The following is a 10786-nucleotide window of genomic DNA, read 5'->3' as shown; positions in this document are numbered from 1 at the left end:
TGCAGAAAATAATGTCAACATCAAGAATATGATTCCCATATTGGTTACAGTGGGTTTGTTTGTTTGTTTCACGTAAGTTTGGCCAAAGCAAAATAATTCTAACTTAAAAACTTAAATTACATTTACTTTTTGCCAAGAGGCCTGGCAACAAACCTCCTTCTCTTGCCAGCATCGCAACCAAACCCTTGAGCGGGTTGCGATTTTCACAAGCGTGATTTATTTTTTATTTTTTACAGAGAAAAAAATAACGTGATTTTTTTTCTATCCTTAATTTGTTTACAAATGTATCGCGTGTTAATGCACCGTGCGTTTCGCGCCAACGAAAGCATAATTACTGCGGCTGAAAATGCGTGGGCGGCCGCTTTAAGCTGCCCGCACATTGCTAGGGAGCACGGCTTGAGTTTCTGCATCAGCGGAGTCGTGTCACTGCCCACCGCGGTCTTGTCAGCCACACCGAGAGACACACGCGGTTAGTGGCGGGGCAAAGAGGGAGCGGTAACCAGCCCACCCTCACCTCCCGTCGTCGTCATCATCGTTATAACTGTCGAATTCTGATAAGAATCTCGAGGCCCAATTCGTAAAATGTGCATAAATGCGTGTTTTTATTTTATTCTAATGCTGTTCCAGTCGTGCTATCGGTGACAAGTCAAACTACGAAGTTTCCTTTCAGATCTCTCTTGCAAAGCATAAAAGTCCATGGAGGCGGATATCACAGAGAGCTACCTCTGAGATTCGCGACCTCTGCTCTACACAGTAGGAGGGGTCAGCACTTCACCACCCACTCCGCCACCGAGGGTAACATTTTCTTGTTAATACAGCCAAAATTAAGTGCGAAACCAAATTTCACGTGAAGTCATTGGTAACTTCACAGCAACATGAAAACTCGATTGGCTCAACCACAGCCAACACGCATGGATTCCAACCCAGAATCTCGACGGTGCCAAGCTCAACGCTCTGCCCATCGATGCCACCTGGCCATCACCCCACTTGGGGGAATGTGTCACGTGCGTGTCAGTGGCAGGCCAACACTCGTGATGCAATGAGAAATATTACTGGTAAGAACCTCCTGGTTACATCAGCCCACAGGGGGTTATTGTGTCCGTCCGTCCGTCGTGCATCTAAAAATGGGAGGGGTGGGGCTGGGTGGAGAGGGGAGGGTGGGGAGGGGCAGAGTGGGGAGAGTGGGGAGGGGCTGGGTGGGGTGTGGGAGAGGTGGGGCTGGGAGGGGCTGTGTGGGGAGGGTGGGGAGGGGCTGGGTGGGGAGGGTGGGACTGGGTGGGGGGTGGGAGGGGTGGGGCTGGGTGGGGAGGGGAGGGGCTGGTCACCCCGTGGTGCTCTTATAAAACTCAACGTTTAACCTACTCACGCCGGCTTTTGCCCGCCCTCACAGTTGGCCATATTTGCGGAATACACCATGCCGCCGTTAACCCTGGCCATTGACCGAGCAACCCAACGTTCCTACCAGCTCTCTCCGCAGGAATGTGTTAAGGCTGTCCCTGAAATAAAACTCATCAATTTTATTTATTTATTTACTTACTTATTTTACCAGGTAAGGCCCACTGAACTATATATCTCTTTGATCCGAAGCGACCTGGCCACAAATGATTATCTTAAGTGTCAAGTTGATCGCATCGCTTGCTTACACTTTTTGCATTTGGTAGAGAATCGACCCTCGTCTCACATTCACGAATGATTTCGTATATTTTGAGCGTCAGAATGCATCACTACACGCCCACTCTACTCACCCTGCCACCCAGGCTGCTGCACGTGACTGGCAGGTGTATTGCACCTGTGCCAGTGAGTCTACCGGTGGCGCAAAGGTCAGATCACAGAGCCAGCGACCCATTAAAACACGTGTTCAAGTCCTGGCTCCAGTCTCCTATGATTCAACTGGTTTATCGATTGTACCGAGCTGATGGTCTCTTACTTTCGGTTGGCCATTGAACAAAGACGGTTACTGCATCGCGCGCTTTCACACGCATGTCTGCGGCCGTCTGGAATGCTCTTCCTTCCGATATTAGGAAGCAACTGGAGCTATGCACTTTTGAATACGGATTGAAAGCTAATTTCTTTAGAAATGTTTTTTTTGTATTTAGCTTGTTGTCCTTCCCCTGCACCTCTGATTAGCACGGTTCGCTACGTACGGTGCGAAAGAAGTTCAACATACATAATGACATATTTATGGATTCAACTCGTAATATGAAATTGAGGTTGTCACTTAATTTTACTGAATTTTAGCTCTGAATTTTTTTTTTACGCTTTGATTGACATGTGACAAACACTCTTTGCAGATTCTAGATTTGAAGCTTTCGTGACTGCAAGGATTCATATTCTTAGGTTTTTTCGGTAAAGTCACGTAGGTAAAACATCAAAATTAATGAAAATAAAATAAAACAAAAATCACGACGTTTCGGAGGCAACACAAGTCTCCGTCATCAGGTGGGACCGTCACAGCCGAATTAGCTGCATCAAGTGAGGCAACGATTCAAGATGTAATCCCTTATAAGCAAGTTGAAGGGGGGAGGAGAGGGGGGGGGCTCATCAGAATGTGGTAGCCAATGAATGGAAACGTATCGAGAGGGAGGGGGGCGGGGCTCAAAGACAGCACGGAGTGCTCACGGCTATATAAAGTCTGGGCTCCTCTTGTTGATAAAGAGGGCCAGTGTGTGTATGTTGAACTTCTTTCGCAATGTACGTAGCCAACCGTGCTGACTGGAGGTGCGGACTAAGAGGTAGTTCTGAGACATCATCTTCCACGACGGCTCTCTGACTAACATATGGCAGTGGCCTGCTCACTGTGAGAGTCCCGGACGGAAATGTGTTGATGGCACAAATTGTTATGTTACAACGGTGGCCAGTAACTACCTCGCTTGGTATACAGGAGGCCTTAAGTTCGAACCCGACCCTGATGCTTGTATATTTGGAGTTGGCATGTTCTCCCCGTGGCCGTGTGGATTCCCTGCACCTCCGATTATCACGGTTGGCTACGTACAGCACGAAATAAGTTAAACATACAAACAATATATAGCCGTGATCCATCTATCAATACCCCACTGATTTCTCACGACCCTTTGACTTCTCAACAGGTGAGCGACTTACGTGACAGCGATGGCTCCATTCTTAATTTCATCTTGCAGCGGAGAGAGTTACAATATGTAACGAGTGCATTGATATTGGAGGATGACGTTTATACGCTTGGAATTCAAATGTCATTTAAAACCAAACTATTTTAATTTTCTCATTTAAGGCCCACTGAACTAAATAGCGCTTCTTTTATACCGAGCTATTACTTTAGTGGGAGTGTCTCTAAATACATAATTTTGAACTTGTAATATATGAATACGTAACAATGTATACGCTGACAAATAAAATGGTGATCGCGTGGATTTTTATCCGGGTCCTCTTCCGGTTTTTTCCCTCCACATTTACAAACATGTATTTCGAGTATTTGGCTGCTATATATTTCCCACGTTCTAAGCAACTTCGTTGAGCTATCATTTGTGCCCAGGTCGCTTCTGAAAAAGACAAATCTAGCTCAATGGGCCTTACCTGCTAAAATGAAATAAATGCCTAAGCTCATTTGAATACACACCGCAGCATTTACCAGCGCGGTCGCTAGGCCCAAACCACGAACCTTCGCAAACACTCGGCAAAGGAGCAGTAACAGCTCGGCCACATCTCTCCCAAAAACGAAGACACACACACAGCGCACAGTTGGTGGGGTGGGGTGGGTGAAGGTGGGTGAAGGTGGGGACAGGGGAGGGAGGGCAAGGAAGTAATGGGGGGTAGCGCACCTTTGCACCTGCCCCGGTGCGCCACCTCGAGTGTCGCCTCGCGGCACTTGGCACGCTGGAAGTCGCAGCGGCTGTCGTAGGTGCGTCCGTCGGAGCCGCAGAGGGCGCGGCGAGCCAGCGCCTGCGCCGTGCACTCGAGACGACACTCGGCCTCGCGCTCGCCGTCCCCGATCAGGAACTGAGCGGTGGGACGACAGCGGCCGGGCAATGTCATCCGCGGTTCATCGTTGGCATCGTCGTCGTCGTCGTCGTCAATTGTCAGCGATCGCTATTGTTGTTGTCAACATTGATGTCGTCGTCGTCGTCAATGACATTCTGAATCATCATCATTATCATCATCGTCACCCTTTTGTGTTAAGTTTGTTGTCCTTTTCCCGCTTCTCCAATTGGCACGGTTGGCCATGTACGGTGCGAAAGAAGTTCCACATACTGTACGTACATGCATTGTCATTAATGTCATCATCGTCATCATCATTGTCATCGTTGCCATCGTCACTGTCATTGTGAATCATCATCGTCATCATCATGGTCAGCATCACGTATGGATGTACGTTGAGCTTCTTTCACACCGTACGTAACCAAACCGTGCTAATCGGAGGTGCAAGCTAGTCGTAGGTGCGATAATCATCATTATTGTCATAAGCATGCCATCATGAGATCAATTTACATTCATGTTTGTTGTCACCATCATCGCTCTTATTACCATCATCATCATCATCAAATCACATTTTCATCATCATCATAATCTTTAATTGTTATTCAGGATTTTTCGTATCTACTTTGAAAATGAACGGTGGCCACCGGGTCGATATGGCGACGTTGGCACAGTAGCTGGCGCGTGGCACGGTGTTAGGCGGTTCGTGCGAACGGCTTAATTTAAATTTTCGCTCTTATCGATGCCATCGTAACTTATTTTCATCATTAAAAAAACTTCAGTCATGTTGCCAAGCACTCCTTATTTAGAGAACGGATTGGAATTGTAAAAAAAAGAGAAATTGGCCGAATATCTTAATGCAGGACCCTCTTGTGATAATAAATGCTACTATTGCTCTGCAGTGGTCTCAGGAAAAAAACGCATAAAACTCCTTAAATACCAATACTCTATTGATGCCGGCAATTATTTTGTTAGATTGTAATGTCGTCATCATCGGTCATGATTCTATCCACGACGGGATGAAGCCCTCCCCAAGCTGCTGTCATCTCTCATGGTCCTGCAATCTCTCAATCCATCCAGCGCCTGCACGCGAGCTGACGATGCTGACGATGCTGCAGCAACATCAACTCCACAACACGTGTGCCAGGCTATGTGCACTTTAAGGCCACGTGAAGTGTAGAACGCAAGGTGGTCACGTGACGCACCCATGTGCCATGGTTTGACTATCTCGGTTGATGGCATTTCCAACATTTTTTTGTATCCAATCGCCCGCAAAACGACTGGGGCGCCATCTCCATTTGGGTGGCGATTTGGTGGCATCGATCGCTAGCAACCTGGGGGTGGGGTTGGGGAGGGTATTCCGATGAAAAATGGGTCATTGTCAAAAATCTAAATGAATCCCTGTCATATTCTTGACTTTACCGAAAGAACCAGTCACGAAAGCTTTAAATCAAAGAGAATCCCTGCCACTTTACACCTGCCTCTAACACCCGGCAGGTGCTCGTACGCGCTGAATGTGCAGCTCCGTCCACGTTAACTGCGGATCGCCGCGTTGTTTACGTGCAACAGGTCGCCGCGTTGTTTACGTGCAACAGGTCGCCGCGTTGTTTACGTGCAACAGGTCGCCGCTTTGTTTACGTGCAACGGGTCGCCGCGTTGTTTACGTGCAACAGGTCGCCGCTTTGTTTACGTGCAACGGATCGCCGCTTTGTTTACGTGCAACAGGTCGCCGCGTTGTTTACGTGCAACGGATCGCCGCTTTGTTTACGTGCAACAGGTCGCCGCTTTGTTTACGTGCAACGGGTCGCCGCGTTGTTTACGTGCAACAGGTCGCCGCGTTGTTTACGTGCAACGGATCGCCGCTTTGTTTACGTGCAACAGGTCGCCGCGTTGTTTACGTGCAACGGGTCGCCGCGTTGTTTACGTGCAACAGGTCGCCGCGTTGTTTACGTGCAACGGATCGCCGCGTTGTTTACGTGCAACAGGTCGCCGCGTTGTTTACGTGCAACAGGTCGCCGCGTTGTTTACGTGCAACGGATCGCCGCGTTGTTTACGTGCAACAGGTCGCCGCGTTGTTTACGTGCAACAGGTCGCCGCGTTGTTTACGTGCAACATGTCGCCGCGTTGTTTACGTGCAACAGGTCGCCGCGTTGTTTACGTGCAACAGGTCGCCGCGTTGTTTACGTGCAACGGATCGCCGCGTTGTTTACGTGCAACAGGTCGCCGCGTTGTTTACGTGCAACAGGTCGCCGCGTTGTTTACGTGCAACAGGTCGCCGCGTTGTTTACGTGCAACAGGTCGCCGCGTTGTTTACGTGCAACAGGTCGCCGCGTTGTTTACGTGCAACAGGTCGCCGCGTTGTTTACGTGCAACAGGTCGCCGCGTTGTTTACGTGCAACGGATCGCCGCGTTGTTTACGTGCAACAGGTCGCCGCGTTGTTTACGTGCAACAGGTCGCCGCGTTGTTTACGTGCAACGGATCGCCGCGTTGTTTACGTGCAACAGGTCGCCGCGTTGTTTACGTGCAACAGGTCGCCGCGTTGTTTACGTGCAACAGGTCGCCGCGTTGTTTACGTGCAACAGGTCGCCGCGTTGTTTACGTGAAACAGGCTACCTCGGAAGAAGAAGGGGGGGGGGGTCGAGCGTGGGGAGGGGAAACATGAAAAAGACCTTGCCTCGCTGTTAGAATGTTAGGTGTTTTTTTTCTTACGTTTTTCTCGTTCCCCGCGTACGCAATGCGTTTATTTTAAAAGAAAGGCAATTTAAATATTTATCCTGGTCTTGAGCAAGATACATTTTTAAAGGAGGAATGTTTTTTTTTTAGACTGTATAATTATTTGTGCGAATTACTTTTTTTTTTCTACCCAAAATTAACAGCTTTTGTAAGAGACAAGACATATTTATAGGTGGCGTCCCATCGTTTAGTTAGAGAACTACGTGGTTTATTTCTTTATATATATAAACTTCGATTTAAGAGATCTAATGCTTGATTTAATAACATTGCCAATTATTTACCCCAGGAAATTCTTGCTGATTCTTCCAATACCTTACGAGGCTCCTGCAATTGGGATGTTTGAGCAATTCCGTTAAAAGTTTGAGTTCAGCTGTGATGTAAGGTGCTTTGGGTAGATGAGGCATTTGCGTGCCATATAAATGCGAAGGAAGTTTTATTTTATTCTTATCATCACTCACAATCTTACTTGCAAGTGAAGATGTCACGAGATCAGATGCATTCATCGTGATTTCATCATCGGGCACATCGGAGTGCATCGCTATCATGAAGCCACTCAAGTGCACAAACCCATTTCATCTTATTACAAAATAAAATTACAATTGCTTGCCATCAAAATTAATTGCTATTGAACGCACAGTGGTGGTGCAGGTGACACACCGGGGTGCCTTAATAGACGAATTGGAACCCGAAGCTACTTAACCTATAATGTGCCAGCTGTTGGCTCAGGTCACGCCACTCCTTCTGAGAAGCTGCAAGGAATTCATGGTCGTTTTAGCGTTTTTCATGATGTAACCGTTGCATTGGACTAATGTTGATGTATGTGTGTGTGCGGTGAGCCGTGGTGCAGGGGTGAGTGCACTGCACTACCATAGCAGTGACCTAGATTTAATTCCTGATTATGGATGCAAGTCCGCGCCAGGTTTATAAACTGTTCTGGGCCTCCCTTAAGTAGATTTAGCCTGAAATCGTACCAGTCTCGTGCCATTAGCCACTGCGGTGGGTTATTCATGGCCAGGAATCAAACCAAACACCAGGCGGCTAAGATCAAAGCGCAGTGAGCAAACCACTATGCCACCGCTCCCTATGTAGGCGCACAAAGCAAATATTCCTCGTGTAGCTTATAAACTGTTGGGGACAAGTGCCTTTAGCGAGCAGGAATGGTGCACGATGGGGTGGTGTGGCTGTAACCACACTCGGCTGCCTTTGTCTCCCTACTGCTGATGTTTACACACCGCACGGCGTTCTTATGCGAGCGAGGCACAGTAGGTTCAGATATAATTCGCCACTCTTTTGTCCATTGCCGGGGTGTGTGGGTTGGTAGCGTACGTGGGACACCGTGCGCTCCCCTATACATGTAGGTACAAGACAAAGATCCCCCTGTACAGCCTTCACAGACTGGGCAAATGCAGCACCACATGCCCGCCCGCCCGCCTTTATCTCCCCCAGTGGTGATGAAGGAAAAGGTTCTAGTTTGCATCTGAGCGGACATAGGGGTGGCCCAGGACGGATTTAGACATTCATCACTGATGTTGGCCGTGAGCAAGTATCGAACTCGGGTCGCTGTGTTACATCGGTACAAATGCAAAGATTCCCCCCGTATGGGCCTAACAAACTGTTGGGAGCAGGTGCCGTTAGCAAGTAGCGCTGACGATGTTGAGCACGGCACACGAGGAGGTGAGTGGCCAGCACCACGCCCGGCCACCTTTGTCTCCCTAGTGGCGATGTTTACTACACACCGCACCAGGTACTCATTTACGGCTGAGTCGACCTAGGGGGAGGCCCAGGAGCGGTTCAGATAATTGTTACTGATGTGTTGCCGTGAGCGGGAACCGAACTCTGGTCGCCGGGTTCTTAGCGCAGCGCGCTAACCGCTGTGCCACCGCTCCCCTACGTACACACGCATTCGTAGGTACCAGAGGTGTGGACTCGAGTCATGTGACTTGGACTCGAGTCAGACTCGAGTCATGAATTTGATGACTTCAGACTCGACTTGGACTTGCATAACAATGACTTTGTCCCACCTCTGAGGTGTGGACTCGAGTCATGTGACTTGGACTCGAGTCAGACTCGAGTCATGAATTTGATGACTTCAGACTCGACTTGGACTTGCATAACAATGACTTTGTCCCACCTCTGAGGTGTGGACTCGAGTCATGTGACTTGGACTCGAGTCAGACTCGAGTCATGAATTTGATGACTTCAGACTCGACTTGGACTTGCATAACAATGACTTTGTCCCACCTCTGGTAGGTACACACACACACAGGGCACTGTGAGAAACGTGCCCCCGTGTCTGGCTGCCTCCCTCGCTGCTGCATTTGGGGCACAAACGGCACGAGTGAGAGAGGAGCAGCAGCAGCAGGAGGAGGAGGGAGGGAGGGGGGGAGGGGGGGCTCGGGTTTCTGTCCCTGCGCTGAATGAGCGCCGTGTGCGCCCTCTCAGCGCCGAGTAGGGGGTGCGGGTGGCACGGTGGGGTGGGGGGGGGGAGCGGTGGTGTCGTGGTTAGCGCACTGCGCTACGAACCCGGCAGGCCCGAGTTCCAATCCTCTCGCTCACAGCCACCATCAGTGGCAAATATCCCCTAGATCGAGTAACCTGGGTGAAATGTGTACACATCGCCACTAGGGAGACAAAGGCGACCGGGCGTGGTGCTGGCCACCCACCCCCATCGCGTGTTGTGACTGCTTTCATAGATGCTGGCTGACAGCACTTGCCCCTACGGTCTCTAAAAGAAGGCTGCACGAGGGATGTTTGTTTTTTTGTTGGTAGTAGGGTTGTGATTGGCGATGTTGCTGGTTGGTAGATGGTTGTTAATTGTTGACTTCGTGGATGGTGGTGAGAGTTGGATGTTCGAGGCTGGTGGCGGTGGTGGTGATGGTTAGCGATGTTGTAGTTGGTGGTAATTCGTTGCGGGGTGTAGATGCGGTGGTCGTCATGGTGGTGGTCGTGTTGTGCGTTGTGGGTTGTGTAGGTGAGCGAGATATTTGATTGTGTGCTTGCTGGTAGTTCGTTGTGGAGAGGACACCATTGGCCCATGACCCCACCTGCAACATCACCCCGACTGACACGAGGAGCCAGGTCACAGAGCTGGCGCGCGTAATTGCGAACTCGCTTCTCTGTAACTGCTTTCTTGTGTTTAGTTTCGTGTGTCCTCCCCCCCGCACCTCCCATTAGCACGGTTAGATACGTACGGTGCGAAAGAAGTTCAACATACGCACGCAACGTGCGGTTCTGTTGTCGCCTTTCCACGAGTACTGGGGGAAGCGAGCGGGTCCCCGTTGGGTCCGTGTCCTTCACTCATTTTGCAGAGGGGGTGCCACTTTCGCCGATGAGACCTCGCTGTGTGTGCACTGTCGGTGGGAACGCGCCGTCAGGGGCCGCACTAAAGGCCACCGGGGGCGGTAGGTGACCCGCGGGCCCTCGCAATGAAGAAGACTGCCAGAGGTTGACCCAGGCTAGGCCGGCGCGCATCACACACACGCGCGCATCACACACACACGCACCACACACACACATCACACACACACACGTGCATCACACACACACATGCGCATCACACACACGCGCGCATCACACACACACACGCGCATCACACACACGCGCGCATCACACACACACACACGCATCACAAACACACACGTGCATCACACACACACACGCGCATCACACACACACGCGCGCATCACACAGACACACGTGCATCACACACACACGCGCATCACACACGCGCATCACACACACACACGCGCATCACACACGCGCATCACACACGCGCATCACACACACACGCATCACACACACACACGCACATCATACACACGCGCGCATCACACACGCACATCACTCACGCGCGCATCACACACACACGCACGCGCATCACACACACACACGCATCATACACACACGCGCATCACACACGCGCGCATCACACACACGCGCGCATCACGCACACGCATCACACACGCGCACGCATCACACACACACGCACGCTACGCCGTACATCCACGCGGTGGGGCGAGTGAGCACATAGAGAATGACGCACGCGTGGGGCATTTGGCGGCAGTCGATGCACGCGACCTGTACAGAGGAGACCGGGCGAACGTG

At 50.4% G+C, this 10786-nt stretch overlaps 1 protein-coding gene across 5 annotated transcripts in view; it reads right to left on the bottom strand.

Moving 5' to 3' along the window:
• The window catches only part of LOC133342381 (SPARC-related modular calcium-binding protein 1-like), a 68920-nt gene that overhangs the window by 53994 nt on the left and 4140 nt on the right, over nucleotides 1-10786 (bottom strand). For all 5 annotated transcript variants that reach the window (XM_061551510.1, XM_061551513.1, XM_061551511.1 and 2 more), the window contains exon 2: nucleotides 3795-3972. In XM_061551510.1, coding sequence (XP_061407494.1) covers nucleotides 3795-3972 — 178 coding nt within the window. The remainder of the gene's footprint in view (nucleotides 1-3794; nucleotides 3973-10786) is intronic.

This window comes from Lethenteron reissneri, chromosome 14 (assembly GCF_015708825.2).
Source record: "Lethenteron reissneri isolate LAM-NWPU_2019-01 chromosome 14, ASM1570882v1, whole genome shotgun sequence".
Taxonomy (NCBI): Eukaryota; Metazoa; Chordata; class Hyperoartia; order Petromyzontiformes; family Petromyzontidae; genus Lethenteron; species Lethenteron reissneri.
Note: the sequence above shows the minus strand (reverse complement) of the source record. Positions and strands in the feature narration are given on the sequence as shown.